The sequence below is a fragment of the Danio aesculapii genome, chromosome 8 (genome assembly GCF_903798145.1).
Source record: "Danio aesculapii chromosome 8, fDanAes4.1, whole genome shotgun sequence".
In the NCBI taxonomy this organism is placed as follows: domain Eukaryota; kingdom Metazoa; phylum Chordata; class Actinopteri; order Cypriniformes; family Danionidae; genus Danio; species Danio aesculapii.
This window is the reverse complement of record NC_079442.1, coordinates 53,991,642-54,014,141: the sequence shown is the minus strand read 5'-3', so window position 1 is coordinate 54,014,141 and position 22,500 is coordinate 53,991,642. Positions and strand designations below refer to the sequence as shown.

The 22,500-nt window shown below is 33.4% G+C and overlaps 1 protein-coding gene across 1 annotated transcript in view; it reads right to left on the bottom strand.

Moving 5' to 3' along the window:
* Positions 1 to 22,128, bottom strand: part of LOC130233273 (lipoxygenase homology domain-containing protein 1-like) — a 56,284-nt gene extending 34,156 nt beyond the window's left edge. Inside the window, exons 1-6 of the mRNA XM_056463224.1 lie at positions 21,636 to 22,128; positions 14,219 to 14,333; positions 10,315 to 10,395; positions 4,862 to 5,046; positions 2,832 to 2,930; positions 1,101 to 1,249 (exon numbers count right to left, since the gene is read on the bottom strand). Of these exons, the coding sequence (XP_056319199.1) occupies positions 1,101 to 1,249; positions 2,832 to 2,930; positions 4,862 to 5,046; positions 10,315 to 10,395; positions 14,219 to 14,333; positions 21,636 to 21,927 (921 nt within the window). The 5' untranslated portion in view covers positions 21,928 to 22,128. The remainder of the gene's footprint in view (positions 1 to 1,100; positions 1,250 to 2,831; positions 2,931 to 4,861; positions 5,047 to 10,314; positions 10,396 to 14,218; positions 14,334 to 21,635) is intronic.
* Positions 22,129 to 22,500: the final 372 nt, after the last annotated feature.

Sequence of the window (22,500 nt, the reverse complement as noted above, 5' to 3'; positions counted from 1 at the left end):
GAACATGTAGATTTACAGACAAACATATTGATAGATTGATAGACAGACAGACAACAGACAGACAGAGAGACAGACATACTGATAGATATACAGACAGACAGACAGACAGACAGACAGACAGACAGACAGACAGACAGACAGACAGACAGACAGACAGATAGATAGATAGATAGATAGATAGATAGATAGATAGATAGATAGATAGATAGATAGATAGATAGATAGATAGATAGACAGACAACAGACAGACATACTGATAGATATACAGACAGACATATTAATAGACAGACAGACAGACAGACAGACAGACAGACAGACAGACAGACAGACATACTGATAGACAGAACGACAGACAGACAGACAGACAGACAGACAGACAGACAGACAGACGAACATATAGATATACAGACAGACATATTGATAGATAGACAGACAGACAGACAGACAGACAGACAGACATACTGATAGACAGACATACTGATAGACAGACAGACAGACAGGTAGACAGACAGACAGACAGACAGAGTTTATTTGTAACAGCGTTACTCCATCAACGTACAGAAGTGAACTGCTGTCAGTAGCTAAAGCTGTGGGTTTCATGCCAGTGCTGGTGATATTTGGTGTCCGTGTGAACAATCTATGTGCATATCTGTCTATCTGCAGGCTGCGGCTCTGATCAGAAGGAAAGTTAATCCCGGAGCGTAGAGTTTCAGCGTGGATAAGGTGACAAGAGTGACCTCATCCTGAGAGATGTGGTGTGAGTAATCAAACACCCCCAACACAAACTGATTACAGCAAACACACTGATTATATTCTCCTGTCAGAAATGCTGCATCACACACACATGACTTGCACTAAAAAATCAGTTTGGTGTTTGTTTAAACTACTTGATACAACTACTTGAACAACACACTTATTGAGTTTCTTGGGGGGACAACTTAATTGTTTTATGTTCAATCAACTTAAATTTGTAAAAACTAATAAGTGAACTTAATTCTTTCATGTTGTCCAAACACAAATCAATTGCGTGGAACCCAGCATTTTTACAGTGTGTATTGGGACGACAAACGTGTGAGTGTAAACAGAATATAAACATGTACCTTGTCCACAAACCATCCAGCTGAAGAGCCTTTATTATTGTGTCCGATGGTGATTTTTCTGATTTTGCCCAGGTTTGGAGCCTCCATGGTGAACTTGTCTTCTGTTGCTCGCTCAAAGTTATTTTTATCATTGTCTAGTCGTCTCTCCCCTGAGAAACAGAACATCACAGAAGAAATAAACAAGATAGTCATGCATATCAAAGACGCAATGATGGAGATTAGTCAAAGTGTTTCTAGTCTGCCACATGTACAAACCGTAAAAAATATCTGCTAATGAACAGTTCAGCCGATTTGAATGTTATCATAGACATGGGCTAGTAAGAGCGCCTACTAGTAGGCTCAGAAGGCTGTTATCCTCCATCCACATGGTTAATCAGCTATAGATCACATACAGCTGTGGACGGAAGTTAACGAGAATTATTCATATTAGTTATTAAATCTCCCATTAATTGTATTTTATTAACATCTACCCCTACCACAACCGTCACAGTAATGTAAAACAGATCTGGAGTTTTCTCTATTATTATAGCTGATTAACCTTGTGAATGGATCCCTAGTAGGTGCAGAGGGACTCTACTGGCCCATATCTATCAGCTAATAACCACTGATAACACCCATTAAATGGAGTGATCACATTCAAAGCAGATGTTTATCAGCAGTGGTGAATTGCATTATGGGATGTTGATCTCTGCTCTATATAAAAATAAACAAATATTTATTCATGCACATAATTATATACACAAAAATATACATACTACACAGCAAACTCTTTAGTGTTAAATGTCGAGTGTTGCGGTAATTCAATGTGAAGTGTTAAAATTCCAGAGTTAAAGATAAAATAACCCTCTCAGTGTTAGAAGCTGATTTGCCTCCTTATCATACAGAGGTACATGTATCTAATGCTAATACAGTGTTGACTACTATATCCAGGAATTTATGCAGCAGTATCCCTGAAGGATTTTTCCAGACGCTGTTTTCTTTTGCCACGAGGAGCAAAGAGAAGAAGCAGCTGGTGAGTAAAAGTACTTAAAATGTTTATATATAGACATATGACATCCAAATCGTTAAATATACATGTTAGTTTTAAATATCTCACAAAAAAGCATCATTTTTTATCTGTATTTTGTTCTGTACTAGCTATGTTACATTAAAACTAAAGAAAATAAAGCTGTCTTAAAACTGCTTCTTTTGGTTAAAATACGAGAAAACACAGTTTGTGATTGTTTTGAATTCTTTTACCTAAACATGAACCAAATAAAGTTAATCAAGTGTTGCTGATATTAAACAATATATTTATATTTTATATTTATTTATATTTTATGATATATTTTTATTTTTGTGCTGTGTTGAAAATTTGACAGAAGAGTGTTAACACATAACACTGAGTGGTGTTCATATGATCCATTGTGGTGTTCATATTTTACACTATAAGAGTTTGCTAATTAACACTCTCTGAGTGTTGATAATGTTAATAACTCTTTCAAAAGTGTTATTTTAACACTTTTATAGTGGTTGCCATATAAACTCTGAGGGAGTGTTAATTTACTACTCTAAGGTAGTTAAATCTACTATCTAAAATGTAATATTTAGTAAATTAAAAAAAGTGTTGGTACAAATTTAGTTTTGTTTTTAATTATAATAAAATAAATAATTTATTTTTGTGCTTAAATGAGTACAAATGAGTTTTGGTTTATATATTTGCAGAAATGTACTTTAAAAGACTAGTTTTACCTGTATCACCAAACTCTCCGAATATATTGAGGAATACGTCTGCATCAGTCCCACTGCCTTTCACATCAGCCGTGAACACACTCACTACATATTTATTATCTGGGAAAACACAAAATAAAGAAGAAACTGTGTTATTTTAGCAGAATCCGTGACTCTTTTTATTAGGAATGTTAGTCTTGATTCTAATCCAAATGTCTAAAAAGTCTTAAATCAAGACGCATTTTCTAGACGATTGAAAAATATCTTTTTCTTTTAAGAAAAAAAAAGTTATTTTACACACTCATTTCTCTACATATTGTTATTTCTTAAATTATTTCAAACCGCTAAAATGTCAATAAAAGTCACTTTGTTAAACTGTAGAGTTGAATTATCAACATCAGAAGTGGACAGAGCAGAGATCAACATCCCATAATGCAATTCACCACCATAAATAAACACAAAACACACGGAAACTGTTCATTAACAGATATATTTACAGTGTAGAGAAACGTGACTGAGCACAAAACATGAGGTCACAGGGTCACATTTGGGGAAATTGAGATTTTTACATAATCCGAAAGCTGCATAAATGAAGTTTCTATTGATGTTTGTTTTGTTAGGATTGGACAATATTTGTCAGTATTATAACTATTAGGAATCTGGAATATGAGGGTTCAAAAAATCTGAATCTAAATGTAAATAAATAAATAAATCTAAATATGAATAAATAAAATAAAAATCTTTTTCTTTTAAGAAAAAAAGGGTGAAAATTGAGTGAGTTCATCCTTAAAACAACCAAATTAATCTGACAATGAGGTAAGAAAAATAGTCTAATGTCAGAAGGAAAAACAAGATTATTTTACTGACCCCATTAGCAGATTATTTCTGAGTTTCACACAATCATTGGGACAACATGAAGGAATTTATTATATATAATTATATATTTATTATAACTTATTAGTTTTTACAAATTTAAGTGGATTGACCATAAAAAGTGAAGTTATCTCCTCAAGAAAACACAATAATTTTAAATACAGTTGAGGGCAAAATTATTAGCTCTCCTATGAAATATTATTTTTCAATTATTTCTTATGTGGTACTTAACAGAATTTCTCACAGTATTTCCTCTAATATTTGTTCTTCTGCAGAAAGTCTTATTTGTTTTATTTCAGCTAGAATAAAAGCAGTTTTTAATTATTTTAAAGCCATTTTAAGGTCAATATTATTAGCCCCCTTCAGCAATATTAGTGTTGGATTATCTCCAGAATAAACCACTGTTATACAATGACTTGCCTAATTACCCTAACTTTACCCTAATTACCCTAGTGAAGCCTTTAAATGTCACTTTAAGCTGAATACTAGTGTCTTGAAGAATATCTAGTCTAATATTATGTGCTGTCATCATGACAAAGAGAAAAGAAATCAGTTATTAGAAATGAGTTATTAACACTATTATGATTATAGATGTGCTCATAAATATACAGGGGGCTAATAATTCTGACTTTAGCAGTAATTAGTTTGAACAAACAGCAAATGTGCTTTTCTGAGAGTTCTGTTGTAAAATAAATATCTGTTAATGAACAGTTTCAGTAGTTTGTGTGTTTTGTGTTTATTTATGGTGGTGAATTGCATTATGGGATGTTGATCTCTGCTCTGTCCACTTCTGATGTTGACAATTCAGCTCTACTGTTTAACAAAGTGACTTTTATTGACATTTGAGTGGTTTGAAATAATTTAAGAAATAATAATGTGTAGAGAAATAAGTGTGTAGAATAACAGAAAATGTGCTGCAGTTTATAACAAGGTTTCTGTAGCGTAATATACAACACCAACACACACAATATAGCACTGCAGACTATTACACATGTGTAGAAGTCACTCTTTCAAGCTTTTCAATGTTAAAAGTTGCTGGAAGAAAGATCAAGATCCCATAATGCAACTCAGAAGCAGAAATAAACAAGGAAAAATAAAAACATGAACCATAAAATATGGAAAACTGCTAATTTACGGCAATTTTTTGAGTGTGTGTGTTTATATAGATAAAGTCTAACATTTGGGCATGTCCATGGGGTCCAGACTGCCCAGCAGGTCCCGCACGTACAGCCCGTCTCCTTCATCTCTGCTCAGCCAGTTATTACAGGCGAAATAAAAGCGCAGATGAGGCCTGTTCATGTCCGTCACCACGACCCGGTCCAGAAACCAGCTGGCGTTCAAACCAGTGTTATCATGCTCAATCCTAAACACACAAAAACAACACACATCAGCTCTTTACACTGTGAAAAATATCCATAAATTACCAGCTTTCAGTATTTTGTGATTCATGTTATTATAGTTTTAGTTTATTTCTGCTGTGGAATTGCATTATGGGATGTTGATCTTTCTTCCAGCAACTTTTAACCTTAAACAGTGTGTAAAGGTGTGTTTTCTGCACATGTGTAATAGTGTGCAGTGCTATATTGTGTGTGTTGGTGCTGTATATTACGCTACAGAAACCTTGTAATAAACTGCAGCACATGTTCTGCTATTTTACACACTCATTCCTCTACATATTATACATTATATTATTTCAAACCACTAAAATGTCAATAAAAGTCACTTTGTTAAACAGTAGAGTTGAATTATCAACATCAGAAGTGGACAGAGCAGAGATCAACATCCCATAATGCAATTCATCACCATAAATAAACACAAAACACACAGAAACTGTTCATTAACAAATATATTTACAGTGTAGAGAAACGTGACTCTGAGCACAAAACATGAGGTCACAGGGTCACATTTGGGGAAATTGAGATTTTTACATAATCCGAAAGCTGCATAAATGAAGTTTCTATTGATATTTGTTTTGTTAGGATTGGACAATATTTGTCAGTATTATAACTATTAGGAATCTGGAATATGAGGGTTCAAAAATCTGAATCTAAATGTAAATAAATATATAAATCTAAATATGAATAAATAAATAAAAATCTAAAATAAATAAATATAAATAAATGTAAATAAATAAATATAAATATAAATATAAAACAATAAAATAAAAAGCTAAAATAAATAAATATAAATAAACTTAAATGTATATAAATAAATAAAATCAAAATATGAATAAATAAAATAAAAATCTAAAATAAATAAATATAAATAAATAAATATGAATAAATAACAGTCTAAATAAAATAAACTAAAATAAATAAATAAATAAAAATATAAATATAAAACAATAAAATAAAAAGCTAAAATAAATAACTATAAATAAATGTAAATGTAAATAAATAAATAAATAAAATCTAAATATGAATAAATAAAATAAAAAGCTAAAATAAATAAATATAAATAAACGTAAATAAATAAATAGGTAAATAAATAAATAAATAAATAAAATCTAAAAATGAATAAATAAAATAAAAAGCTAAAATAAATAAATAAAAATAAATACATGTACATAAATAAATAAATAAATAAATAAATAGGTAAATGGATAAATTTAAAAAATCTAAAAATGAATAAATAAAATAAAAAGCTAAAATAAATAAGTATAAATAAATGTAAATAAATAAATAGGTAAATAAATAATTTAAATCTAAATATGAGTAAATACATCAAAAAGCTAAAATAAATAAATATAAATGTAAATAAATAAATAGGTAAATAAATAATTAAAATCTAAATATGAGTAAATAAAATAAAAAGCTAAAATAAATAAATATAAATAAATGTAAATAAATAAATAGGTAAATAAATAAATAAATAAAATCTAAATATGAGTAAATAAAATAAAAAGCTAAAATAAATAAATATAAATAAATGTAAATAAATCAATAGGTAAATAAATAAATAAATAAAATCTAAATATGAATAAATAAAATAAAAAGCTAAAATAAATAAATAAATAAAAATCAAAACTTGAATAATTAAAATAAAAAAGCTAAGATAAATAAATATACATAAATGTAAATAAATAGGTAAATAAATAAATATAAAACGTTAATATGAATAAAAAATAAAAAGCTAAAATGAATAAATAACTATATAAATAAATCACCTTTAAAGAGCCCCTATTATACATTAAATAGGGTCATATTTTGGTTGTAAGGGTCTCCAACAACAGTCTAATATGCATGCAAGGTCAAAAAACACTTTCATGGTCTTATAATCTGCATTTATTTTTACCTACTGTAATTATCCCAGCGACTCCCATATGATTCGTTCAGCGATTCATTTGTTCCCAAACCCCTCCTTAGCGCGAAGCTAATCTGTGCTAATTGGACCGATGACAGCCTGTTGCGATTGGTCGACGGCGTTCAGCGCGAGACAGAGTGAAATGCCCAGCACGGCTTATCAACAATTGTCAGTGTGCAGAGTGTATGTGTGAGCATACCTGCCAACACTCCTGTTTTTCCCGAGAGTTTCCCGTATTTCAGACCCATCTTCAGACACCCCCCCCCCCCCCCCCGTTTTTATTACGGAAAATTATGGAAAACCGTAATTTCAACCAATGGCGGCCGCCCAAAACCCAATGCAGGAGCATTGAAGCGGTGCAGTTAAACACCAGCACATTGCTCTATTCTTAACCATGACACACATTCAGTATTAATCCACACAGTGGCAAAAGCTGAACTATTCTGAACCTTGACCACCGCACGTGTGTAGGAACAGCTGACGGTAGCCACAGCAATGACAAATGGCAGAGGATCACGAGCTCACAAACACATTTAAATCCGTAAACAAATCAGCACACGTCGCATTTTCAACGTAGCTTTAGAGGCGATATGAGAATATAAAGAGTTAACCAGATACAGAACACATGGTTACAAGTAACAAAACACAATTAAATACATTATTCGCAAGCTAGAGAAAACAAGAAGGCAGCCATTTTAAATCACACTTACTTACACTTGTGAAATGGAGGAAGAAACTGATCCATGATCCACTGATCCATGTTCTGATAAAGTTCCTGTCGAGCTCTGTCAAAGTCCCACACATCAATAGTCTTTTCTGATCCTTCATTTAACAAGCGGCCGATGAATCCCACGTTTGAAAGTGTGTAGATTGCTGAAGCACTCGTCAGAAAAATGACGGGAACGGCACAAGGCTTGGCTATAATTCTAAGGTATTTTGTGCAAAAATAAACCTCAACCACTGACTCTTCACATTTTTATCTTCGGGTAGAGAAAGTAACACTAACTTTCCCCTCACACTTCCAGTAATACTCAGCTGAGTACAGCGTCTTCATGACTTTATTCAGCCGGGATCTGCTACAGTGTTTGTCCTCATATTTTTCTTTGCTATAGTGTTTGTGGGCGGGGCCGCTGGTTTACATTTTCCTGGGTTTGTGAGTGCAGCAATTGGGCGGGGCTTAAGTTTCATATCAACGTCACGCCAAAACGGCTAAAGACTCATTATCAAGCATATTCATATAAAGCACGACTCTTTTATAAATGAATCACTAGTTTTAAACACGGTGCACTTGGAGCTGTGTTGCACATTACATGAAGATCATTTTCAAAAACCCATAATAGGGGCTCTTTAAAAGTGAAAAAATTAAGATCTTAGTAATGTTGCATACAATTGCATCCAAAATAAAAGCTTGTTTTGACATAATATATGTGTGTGCATTATGATACAAACACATACATAAACACAAATATAATACAAACCTTTTTTTACATAGATATTTTAATTTAAATATAATTTGTATCGCGTACATTATATATAGTTTTAATCTAAATATACATAAACATATTCATTTATTTTATTAATTAATTAATTAATTAATTAATTATTAATATATCATTTATTTCTTCATTTCTTCATAAATCTTTTAATGAATTAATTATTAGTATAGAATTTATTATAATTAATTCGTTTATTCAATCATTTATTTATTCATTTATTCTTTTATTAATTTATTATTAATATATAATTTATTATAATTAATTTCTTCATTCATTCATTCATTTTTTATTAATTAATTATTAATATATAATTTATTATAAATTATTTCTTCATTCATTCATTCATTCATTCATTCATTCATTATTAATATATAATTTATTATAATTCATTAATTCATTTTTCATTCATTCATTTTTAATATATAATTTATTATAATTCATTTCTTCACTCATTAATTCATTTTTCATTAATTAATCATTAATATATAATTTATTATAATTCATTCATTCATTTTTCATTCATTAATTATTATTATATAATTTATTATAATTCATTCATTCATTCATTCATTCATTCATTCATTCATTCATTCATTTTTCATTCATTAATTATTATTATATAATTTATTATAATTCATTCATTAATTAATTCATTCATTCATTCATTAATTTTTCATTCATTAATTATTAATATATAATTTATTATAATTCATTCATTCATTCATTTTTCATTCATTAATTATTAATATATAATTTATTATAATTCATTCATTAATTTTTCATTCATTAATTATTATTATATAATTTATTATAATTAATTCATTCATTCATTCATTCATTTTTCATTCATTAATTATTAATATATAATTTATTATAATTCATTTCTTCATTCATTCATAATTTATTATCATTCATTCATTCATTTTTCATTAAATAATTATTAATATATAATTTATTATAATTAATTTCTTCATTCATTCATTTTTCATTCATTAATTATTAATATATAATTTATTATCATTCATTCATTCATTTTTCATTCATTAATTATTATTATATAATTTATTATAATTAATTTCTTCATTCATTCATTCATTTTTCATTCATTAATTAATAATATCTAATTTATTATAATTCATTTCTTCATTCATTCATTTTTCATTCATTAATTATTAATATATAATTTATCATAATTCATTCCTTCATTCCTTCATTCATTCATTCATTTTTCATTCATTAATTATTAATATATAATTTATTATAATTAATTTCTTCATTCATTCATTTATTTTTCAATCATTAATTATTAATATAGAATTTATTATAATTCATTTCTTCATTCATTCATTCATTCATTTTTCATTCATTATTTATTAATATTTAATTTATTATAATTAATTTCTTCATTCATTCATTTTTCATTCATTAATTATTAATATATAATTTATTATAATTCATTTCTTCATTCATTCATTCATTTTTCATTCATTAATTATTAATATATAATTTATTATAATTCCTTTCTTCACTCATTCATTCATTTTTCATTAATTAATCATTAATATATAATTTATTATAATTCATTCATTAATTCAATCATTTATTCAATTATTTATTTATTTAGTCATTCTTTCATTAATTCATTATTAATATATAATTCATTATAATTTATTTCTTCATTCATTCATTCACACATTTTTTTCATTAATTCATTATTAATATATAATTTATTATAGTTCATTCATTCACTCATTCACTTATGTATTTATTTATTAATTTTGATGAATTATCTAAACCATAAACCCTGAATTATAATGAATCAGTGGTCTTACCTGATTTTTTTCAGAGGGCCCACATTGTGTGTTTTTACCCGGAAGACGTCAGTTTTGTTTTTCTCAAACGAAGTTCGATTTCTGTAAGAAAAACAACCAATAAGCATCTTACATCATGCAAATGCACAAAAAAAATGATGCACAAGACAAAATCAAACCTTTTAAACCATCACCAATAATGGCTTCATTAATATAAGGTGCTAATATGAAGACCTATGGTTAAACTCTAAAAGATCTGAACCTTTATTATCTATAAGCATCACAATCTTTAATACAAACCCTTGGAGAAGAAATGCAATAAATGCAGATTAGCATTGCATCTCTACTCCTCAAAGAAATGCACACTAATATGATAAAGCGACTTCAGAAAATACAGATATCCAGCAGGGAATATATCATGTATTTGCTGAGAGATCGACTCATAAACACACATTTCTGAATTATGAATGATGCGTGTCTGGAAAGAGAATAATCATGTGCTGTTTGTGTTTGTTTGTTTACAGCACAATTCTATTCATTTCCATTATTCACACCAGTCCATCGTCACGATGTACAGCACATGCAGATCCTAGCCTTTCATTATGAGGAGCAATACAATCACATTTATTATCGTAACTCATGTTTACGCTCTAAATCACTGATGACCAAAATAGAGCCAGAGGGGCAAAGTTGGCTCATGTTAACCTTTGATTTGGCCCGCCATCCCATCTGAGAAGAGAGCAAGGATAATGGATGATGTCATATTGTAAGAAGCTGACTGAAATTAAATGTTTCAATTAAATGGCGTATATATTTATGTTTAAATGTATATACTGCCACCCAATAATGCAGAGCCTTCGTTGAGCACATCAAGTCAAAAGGCAGATTCTGTGTATTCAGGATTGAACTCCACTGTGTTTTAAATGTGATTATGTTTTTATTGCATTAAGTTATCATTTTAAACAGTTATACTGCATTAGTTAATATGATTTAAAGTAATGTTTTCTATTTATTTAGAAATATTATTAACCAAATTAGGAAATGGCAACTTTAACGTAATATAATTTGATCTATTTTCCTTTGGCCCACAGCTCTCAATTATATTTGGTTTTTGGCCCTTCATACGAAAAGTTTGGGCACCTCTGCTCAAAATATTGCTCCTTGATGGAAGGTTCTAGGATAGGATGTGCACACAGCAGCGGTCATATTTATTCATTTATATTTCCTTCATTCAGAGGAACAGACTCAAATACCTCTTATCTGTGCTGTGGATTCAGGAGAAGACAGAACTACAGGTTATTTCCAGCATTGATAAACCATTCAAACCATTATAGAAATATATATATACTGTAAAAAATGCAGGGTTACACACAATTAATCTGTGTTGTCCAACACAATTCAATTAAGGTAACTTAAATTTAAGTGGATTAAACATGAAACAATTAAGTTGTCTCCCAAAATGACATGAACTGTGTTATTCAGCTCATTTTAAATGACCTTGAACAAGCTGCAAAAACGTTTTCAGTGTAGAAACATATATTCAGTCAACATATTTACTGGAGAAAATTAATTAGTATTTTTATTTTTGCTTAATTCTTTTGTTTTTGATCTTTAAAAATGATTAATTTAAGATATTCAGTCAAAATATTAAGTTGATAAATAAAATTATATATATATATAATTTAATTTAATTTAATTTATATTTATATTTATATTTATTGAATCATAATTTAGTTGTTTTTTATCTTAATTTATTAATTTAAGATTCTGTGATTCTGTCAAAACATTTATTGGAAGAATTAGAAATAATATTTGTTTTCTTTTACCTTCATAATTTAGTTGCTTTTGTTCTTAAAAATGAAATCTTAAAAAGGTATTCAGTCGAAATATTTAATGCAAAAATGTAAATATTAAATATATTTTATTATTTGTTTAATAATTTAGTTGTTTTCGATCTTAAAAATACATATATTTCAGATATTCAGTCAAAATATTTAATGGAAAAATTTTTAATTATGTATATATATATATATATATATATATATATATATATATATATATATATATATATATATATGCTCAATAATTTTGCATCTTAAAAGAAATATAAAGTAAAAATATAAAGTTGAAATACCATATTTTCTTCTTAATTTTATTGTGTACTATATTCATGTTAAAATCTAAATGTATAATAATTAGATATTAAGTCTAAACATTAAATAGAAAGTATCATTACAATATAATATTCACTCACTATCTTTCAGCTTGGACCCTGATTAATCAGGAATCACCACAGTGGAATGAACCGACCGTTATACACATTATGCCATGATATAATATTAGAATATTTTTGTATTTTTATATTGTTTTCCAGATTAATAGATTCCTTTAGAAAGTATCCAGAATTGTTAGATTTATTTCTTTGCTTTGTAATTTTATCTTGTTTTCCATTGAAAATGTCTTTTTCTAATAACAGGAGAATTCCTTTGTTGATGAATAGCTAATAATTGATTGATTGGTTGACTGATTGACTGACTGACTTATTGATTGATTGAGTGAGTAATTGAGTGAAGGATTTATTAATTGATCAGTTTAATGATTGATTGGTTGACTAAACAATTAATTCATTATTTATTGACTGACTGACTGATTGATTGATTGACTTACTGACTTAATGGATTGATTGATAAATTGATTGATCTGATTGACAGAATGATTAATTGATTAATTGAATGATTGGTTGATTGACAATGATTGACTAACTGGCTGACTGATTGATTGATTGATTGAATGATTGATTGATTGATTGACTTAATGGATTGATTGATAAATTGATTGGTCTGATTGATGGAATGATTAAAGGACTGACTGACTGATTGTTTGATAAATGGATTGATAAATTGATTGATTGATTGATTGACTGACTGACTTATTGACAATGTATAATTGACTGATTGAATCATTGATTGATTGATTGGTTGGTTGACAGAATGATTCATTGCCTGACTGACTGATTGATTGATGCATTGATAAACTGACTGATCTGATTGACGGAATGATTACTTGACTGACTGAATGAATGATTGATTGATTTGTTGACGGAATGATTTATTGAGTGACTGACTAATTGATTGATTGACAGACTGATTGATTGATTGATTGATTGACAGAACAATTTACTGACTGACTAATTGATTGATTAACTGATCAATTGATTATTTGATTGATTGATGGAATGATTAATTGACTGACTGGATGATTGATTGATCGATTGGTTGACAGAACGATTTATCGACTGACAGACTAATTGATTGATTGACTGACTGATTAATTGATGGAATGATTAATTCACTAACTGAATGATTGATTGATCGATTAGTTGACAGAACAATTTATTGACAGATTGACTATTTGATTGATTGACTGACTGATTGATTGATTAATTGATTGATGGAATGATTAATTGACTAACTGAATGATTGATTGATCGATTGGTTGACAGAACGATTTATTGACTGACTAATTGATTGATTGATTGACGGAATGATTAATTGACTAACTAAATGATTGATTGGTTGACTGACTGACTAATTGATTGATTGATTAATTGACGGAATGATTAATTGACTAACTGAATGATTGATTGATCGATTGGTTGACAGAACAATTTATTGACTGACTGACTGACTAATTGATTGACTGACTGACTGACTGACTGACTGACTGACTGATTGATTGATTGATTGATTGATTGACAGAATGATTCATCGACTAACTGAATGATTGATTGATCGATTGGTTGACAGAACGATTCATTGACTGACTGATTGATTTTTTCGCATTGTGAATGAAATGAAACTGCAGGTAATTATTGATCAGTGAACAGTGCAGTGGAGTGAAGCCTCAGTGATGCTGAAAGTCTGACTTGCTGCTCAGGTGTAGTTTGGGAGTGATGCCGTAATCCCCGAACAGCGTCACGAACACATTAGCATCTGTTCCAGCTCCGTTTACATCTCCGGTGATGGTCACCACTTCATACACTGAGGAGAAACACACACACACACACACTGGATGTAAGATATATGCAGACATACAGCTGAAGATTCACTGTGATATTTCAATTCTTTTTCAAATATTTACCAAGTGTTGTTTAACAGAGCACGGAAAATGTTCACAGTATTTCCTATAATATTTTTTCTCCTGGAGAAAGTCTTATTTTTTAGTTTGGTTGGAAAAATGCTGTTTTATAAATATTTTACACATTTTTGTCTGTATTATTAGTCCCCTAAAGGAATCCTCATTTTTTTCGATTGTCCTCAAAACAAACCACTGTTGTGGATGGGGAGAGCATCATCGCCTGTGACACATACACTGTATGGAGATGAAGCCTGTGATTCTGGCCCTGAAACTCTTTTCCCCAGACCTAAAGGGCTGTCATGTTCCTCTCCGCATGGACAACACATCAGGGGTCATTTACATCAACCATCACAAGGTCTGAGGTTCTGACTGCTCTGCAAGATGGTTCTGTGCCCAAGTCAAGTTCTCATTAGTAAGAGCAGTGTGTATTCTGGGCCGTCTGAACACAGAGGCAGACCTCGTGTCGAGGCAGGAGCTTAGGCCCAGGGAATGGAGGCTTCACCCTGAGGTGGTAGAATCCATCTGGGAAGGTTTTGGATGGAAAGAGACCACTCGCTGCCCTCTGTGAGTTTCCCTCAAACACCCTGCTGAGGCTGCATGCCATGGTGCAGATGTGGCAGGGGCTTCATCTGCATGCTTTTCCCCTGGTCACTCTGCTCTTGGAAGTCCTGCTAGTACCCCTGTTTGGCCAACAGGGATCTGGTTTTCTATCAGGAGGGACCTGCCGACCCAGAATATTTCTTCATCCTCGACCCGACCTGTGGGTGTGCATCTCAGAGAGTAAGGTTTGTAAACCGAGGTTGCTCAGACCATACTGAGTCGAATTTCCCTTAGAGCGTCTGTCTGCTGGGTTACCTGCCTTCACACTGAATCATACCTGTCAACCCTCCCGTTTTTCCCAGGATTGTCCCGTATTTTACAGTTCTATCTCTCTATCATCCTGTAAAAGTATGTTCCCATATTTCGCCCATATTTTCAGTCTTTCTCTGAAGGGTGGCAAATAAACATTAAAGAGCCGATCCTCCCTATATGCAACCCATACCACCGAACCACCAGGGGTCACCCTCACTATTAAATGTGAGTCTGTTCTGTGCTTTCGCTTTGTTTAGGCATAAAAACACTTTGAAATAACTATAAAAACAGTGGGATTCCCTTTCCTTTTCATTACAGGTGCCGTCTCCCCTTCACATGCAATCCTCAAAACAGTAATATAGCAGTGCGTGACTGTCAGCTGACACGCTAGTGATAAACAGACGCTGTTTCCCAAACGTATTCCCAAAAGTCTGGGATTTGGGTGCGTGTTTGAACAGACTTATACACATAATTAATAATATCTAAAGATGTCGATCTTGGTGGGGGGTTTTCAAACATAACTTATTTTGTCCTAAATGAGCACAAAAAGTCAGGAAAGCAATCGAAAGCTTCCATTATAACGCTAGATCAGTGCATTTTTAAAGTGACGCCTGTTATTTAATGTAATGAAATGAGAAATCTAAATAAATGAGAGTTCATTCGCTGCTCTTTAATCAGAATGTGTACGTTATACAGTGAAGAAAGGGCTAATGAGATTTGATAGCTTGATTCTATTTTATTATATAGCTTTTATTTTAATAAGCTAAACTGTTTGCTAATTTACTTGCTGCTAATGTCTACTATTTAATTTTTCTTTTGCAAATAATAATAATAATAAAACATATTACTGACCGTTTAACTGTTTATTTACAATAAAACAGCTCCAAATGAACATATTTAGTTATTAGTAATTTGGGGATTTTTTAGAGTGGGGTGGGGGGTGTCGGGGGAATCCCTTATGATGGAGGGCATATCCCTTATTTTCACATCCCGATGTTGACAGGTATGCACTGAATGTGTCTGTAGCAGCAATACTGGCCTACAATTCTCCCATAGATAAAGAGCCACTGAACGCTTCCTCCATGGAGCTGTAAGGCTGAGACCTGTTAGCACACATTGGGTTCTGACTTTGGATTCAACACTGGTGCTCGAGGACATCTCTGTTCCCCCATCTGAGCCCTTGCAGGAGGCATCAGATAAATCTCTGACCCTTAAAACAGTTTTCTTGCTGGATACTTCTTCCCTTAATAGGGCTGGCGGCCTCCAGGCTCTGTCAATAGCACTTTCATTTCTAGAGTTTGCTCCAGGCCTGTCTTCAGCCCTGACAGTTCCCACTAATGTGATAAGACCTGTTGTACTTCAGGCTTTAAATCCACCTTCCTTATAGTCTTCGGACCAGAACAAAACACAGTCTGCTGTGCCCAGTGATGGCTTTAGACTTGTATATAGACAGAGTGGTTCAGTGGAGAAAGTCTGAGCAGTTGCTGGTTTATTATGGAGCCTCCAAGAAAAGGAGTCCTGCCACCAAGCAGAGCAAAAGCCACAGGTGTCAAACTCAGCTCCTGGAGGGCCGCAGCTCTGCAGTTTAGCTTTACCCTGATTAAACACACCTGATCAAACTAATTGAGTCCTTCAGGCTTGTTTCAAACTTCCAGGTAAGTGTATTGAAGCCAGGTTGGAACTAAACTGTGCAGGGCTGCGGCCCTCCAGGAACTGAGTTTGACACCCCTGCCATAAGAAATTGGATAGTTGAGGGTAACTCTATTACGTGTCACCTCTTTCCCTTAGAGCTCATCCCTCTAGGGTTGTTGCAGACTCCAGAGTCTCTCTTTCGGGCTCTGCGCTGTCTGTATAGTGGCAGGCTGCTCGACTCCACATACTTTTGTGCGCCTCTATCGGCTGGATTCTTCCCCAGGGTCTTCAGTTCAGTTCTCTCCTCCTGACTGTGCATTCACACAGTCTGCAGTGAGTCTGGCCTAGTGGGTATATCATTCCCTGAGCATTCAGTTGGACGCAGTGTTGAAGTTCCCTTGAACGGGAATGTTACATGTAACCCGAGACGTTTTGTGATTTTTGGAATTAAAGGGCCCATAGTTGACCTCTTTTTTCTGATTTAATATTAATATTCTGGTTCTTCTGAGTGTGCCAGTTTAGGTTCAGTTTAAAACACAATTCAGATTGTTTTATTATAATGTGTTAAAAGTGTCATGTTGGGGGCGTGTCCACAGCTCGCTGATTTAGGGGTGTGTTGCTTCACATGTAAATTAGTTTCGGCTTCCCACCCAACGTAACAAGGGGGCGGAGCCATGAGCTCACCTGCTCTGTGTTTTCAACAGAGTCTGACAGGCAGACTGAGAGAAGGAGCAGGAGAGAGAGGATCCGCATTCAGTCGTACATGTACGACTCTGACACAGACCAAGCAGAGAGTACAAAATCATTTGTGTCTTTGTACAGTTTTACAGCCAACTAATACAGAAACTAAAACACAGAAACTAATAACCACGCACACTGAATTAACTTTGACTGAGGCACGGCATGCGCCGCTCGAAGCCGCGACACGGCACACCAGACACTCTCTGTGGCGCTGCAGAAACATGAAGTGTCCCGAATCGTCGCGCCGTTGTGTGTACCCTGATAGAAACCTATGTTTAGAAATCTAAAATGCATGCCGCAGCGTCAGGTACAGCTCACCTAGTTAAGATCACAGGGAGCTTCTGGGATCGCGAGAAATGCAAACGGCTGAAGTATAAGGTAGACTCAATGAGAAGTACACATGTTTGCAAACCTACCTAAAGATACAACCAATAATTCTGATTAGAGCGATAATGTGGAGAATATTGATCTTGTGTTGAGCCCAATGAGCCTTGCATCTAAAAATAGAGCTAGCGTGTTCCTTTAGTGATATCGCTTCGACTCACGCTGAAAATGGCGGACGTGAATCAACAAACTGAGGATATGATGACGCGCCTGTCAATCAATATTGGTGGGTGGGGGAACTGCACTCCTATGTAAAGTTGCGGTCCACCGTTTTTTATGTTGTTAAATTGAAAAAAAAGCACTGGGTGTGCTTATATCACCCCAATATGGCGCTCTATACACCATACATGCACATATTTCTGTCCAAACAGCTTGAAAAGTAGATTTTTCACCATAGGTGCCCTTTAATAAATTATAATTATGTTATTTATTTGCCATAAAACAGGCCAATGAGGTACGCAAGCCTTGCTTTTTTTTTTAAGAAAAACTCATGAAAATCAATTAATTTAAAATCAATTAATTTAAACTATTTTCACATATTTGGACTAGAAACGAGACAAAAACTCTGAGTAAGAAAGGCTTTTGCATGTGATATGATGTTTTCGCAGTGGTGCAGTAGGTAGTGCTGTCGCCTCACAGCAAGAAGGTTGCCGGTTCAAGCCTTGGCTGGGTCAGTAGGCGTTTGTTTGTGGAGTTTGCATGTTCTCCCTGCGTTCACGTGGGTTTCCTCCGGGTGCTCCGGTTTCCCCCACAGTCCAAAGACATGTGGTACAGGTGAATTGGGTAGGCTAAATTGTCCGTAGTGTATGTGTGTGTGAATAAGTGTGTATGTGTTTCCCGGTGATGGGTTGCAGCTGGTAGAGCATCAGCTGCATAAAACAAATGCTGGATAAGTTGGCGGTTCATTCAGCTGTGGCGACCCCAGATTAATAAAGGGACTAAGCCGAAAAGAAAATGAATGAATGAATGATGTTTTGTAGCTGTAACATTACTGATGAGCACAAACACACCGAACTGTTCTCAGATCTGACCGAACGGCTGGACTTTAATCCTGCACTGGAGACCTGAGCTGACCGCAGCGACTGCTAAACACTGTTGAGTCTCAATGACCAGCAGTGTTGGGTAATGCAGAATCAGTAATGAGAGTCACACACACACACAAACAAGCAAACAAACACACAGACACACAAACTAAAAAAACACACACACATACATTAAACTCGGACACACCAAGCAAACTCTAAAGAAACATGCACGCACACAAACTAAAACACACAGATACAGACACACACATGCATATACACATTAAAGACACACAAACACACACTACACAAACACATACATTTACATGAAACAAAATATGAAATGCAATAAAATAAAATGAAACAAGTGCGACGCAGTAGAGCAGTAGGTCGTGCTGTCGCCTCACAGCAAGAAGGTCACTGGATTGAGCCTCGGCTGAGTCAGTTGGCATTTCTGTGTGGAGTTTGCATGTTCTCCCTGTGTTGGCGTGGGTTTCCTCCGGGTGCTCCGGTTTCCCCCACAGTACAAACACATGCAGTACAGGTGAATTGGGTAAGCTAAATTGTCCGTAGTGTGTGAGGGTGAGTCAGTGTGTATGGGTGTTTCCCAGAGATGGGTTGCAGCTGGAAGGGCATCTGCTGCGTAAAACATGTGCTGGATAAATTGGCGGTTCATTCCACTGTGGTGACCTCAGATTAATAAAGGGACTAAGCCGAAAAGAAGATGAATGAATGAAAAAATGAAACAACAAAATAATACAAATAAATTAAATAAAAAATGCCATAAAATAAACAAATCGCAATAAATCAAATGTACATTAAATGCAATAAAATTAAAAATTAATAACTAAATTAAATTTGCAATGCAATAAAATGTAAAAAATATAAATGTAATTAAATTAAATGCAATAAAATAAAAATAATTAAACAAATGATATAAATTAAACACAATAAAATAAACAATTGGGCATTGATCACATTTAAATCAAATTAAATGCAATAAAATAACAATTTTAAAAAAATCTTTGCAATAAAATATATTAAAATATAAAATATAATATATATATATATATATATATATATATATATATATATATATATATATATATATATATATATATGTGCGTCGACACATGCACTCCGGTGCTCACGACGAGCTGAGTTCGTTTCCGCCTCGCGGTCCTATGCCGATCCTTCCCCTCTCTCTGCTCCCCACACTGTCCTGTCAATACTCTCTACTGTCCCCTCAAATAAAGGTGAAAACCCAGAAAAAATTATGATAAAATATATGTATATATATATATATATATTCCTTTATATATCAGGTCATGCTCTTCCCTCGGTGCTTTTAAATCTTCTGTCTCTTGTGTTTGATTGTATTTGATTTTATTTTGTTCACAGAAGTATTGACTGTGTGTGTGTTTGTTGAATTAGTAAAGCACTTTGGTCAACATCTGTTGTTTTTAAATGTGCTATATCAATAAAGCAAACACACAAATCAAATATCCTCAATCATCTGTCTGCTCCATTAAATTCTCCAGATGGATGGGGCAACCATTACTGCATCCAAAATGGTAAAAAGCCTTGGAGTAACAATTGATGACCAACTGAACTTCTCTGAGCACATTTCTAGAACTGCTCGATCTTGCAGATTCGCACTCTATAACATCAGAAAGGTCCGACCCTTCCTATCTGAACATACAGCTCAACTCATTGTTCAAGCTCTTGTTCTCTCCAAACTGGATTATTGCAACTCTCTACTAGCCGGGCTACCAGCTAGTTCTATCAAACCTCTTCAGCTGCTTCAGAACGCAGCAGCACGAGTGGTCTTTGATGAACCCAAAAGAGCACATGTCACTCCGCTACTCACCCGTTTGCACTGGCTGCCAGTTGCTGCTCGCATCAAATTCAAAGCTCTGATGTTTGCTTACAAAGCGACCTCTGGCTTTGCTCCTTCGTATCTGCTCTCACTTCTGCAGATATATGTGCCCTCCAGAAACTTGCGTTCTGTGAATGAACGTCGCCTCGTGGTTCCATCCCTAAGAGGGAAGAAATCACTTTCCCGAACTCTCACATTCAATCTGCCCAGTTGGTGGAATGAACTCCCTAACTACATCAGAACAGCAGAGTCACTTGCTGTCTTCAAGAGATGACTAAAAACACAACTATTTAGTCTCCACTTTCCCTCCTAATCTGTAACTGCCTCTCTGACTATACCACTAACTGTACTCTCTCTCAAAAAAACAACAACATTACTAATGCTCAGCTTCTTAGACTTTACACACCTGAAACTTGCCTACAGCACTTGTTCACTGCTGCTCTTATAGTTGTGTAAATTGCTTCCTTGTCTTCATTTGTAAGTCGCTTTGGATAAAAGCGTCTGCTAAATGACTAAATGTAAAATGTAAATAAAGTCTCAATTAAAGAATCTTTATACTGGCTAATAAGCTCAAAACAGTATATTCTCCAGCACATGTAAATGAGCTTCTCAAATACTGCACATCCCAGAATCCCCAGCACATCCCAGAATCCCCAGCACATCCCAGAATCCCCTGCTCATGTGGTGTGATTTACCTTTCTTCTTGTGGTACTCATCCTCATAGTTCTCCACCTTCTCGGGCTCGTAGTTCCTCAGCTCGTTCTCATAAATCTCCACGTAATCCTCCGTCTTGTTCTTCTTCTTCTTCTTCTTCTTCTTGTCTTTGCTCTTCTTGCCGTCGTCATCACTGTCTGCGTTTCCCTTCTTGCTCTTCTTCTTCTTCTTCTTGCGTGAATCTTCATCCTCCTCCTCCGACTCCGAGTCCTCCTTCTCCGCTTTCTTCTTCTTCTTGCCCTCGTCTTTGGATTTTTTATCTTTGGAGCCCATTATGGAGAGTGTTGGGTCAGCAGGAGCGCAGGACTGCGGGTCTCATCTTCTTCTACTACTCTGTATTCCTCTACTGATGGGTCTTCTTCTTCCTCTTCTGTTTATTCTTCTGCTTCTCTTGTTCACGTACTTCTCATTCTTCTTATAAAATGTTAAATGTTACTCTTCCCCTTTTTGTCTTCTCTTTCTCTTTCCTCTTCTCTTTCTTCTTTGTTTTTCTTTTTCCTCTTCTCGTTTTTCTAGTAAAATGTAAAAGTTAAATGTTGTTATTCTTCTCTTTCTTCTCTTCTTTTTCGTCTTCTTTCTTCTCTTTTTTCCTTTTATTCTTCTCTTTCTCTTCTCTTTCTTCTCTTATTCTATTTCTTTCTTCTTCTCCTTCCTCTTCTCTTTCTTCTTGCTTTTTCTTTTTCTTCTTCTCGTTTTTCTAGTAAAATGTAAAAGTTAATTGTTGTTATTCTTCTCTTCTCTTCTTTTTCCTCTCCTTTTTTCTTCTCCTTCCTCTTCTTTTATTCTTCTCTTCCTTGTTTTTCCTTCTTTCACTTTTCTTCTCTTATTCTCTTCTCTTTCTTTTCC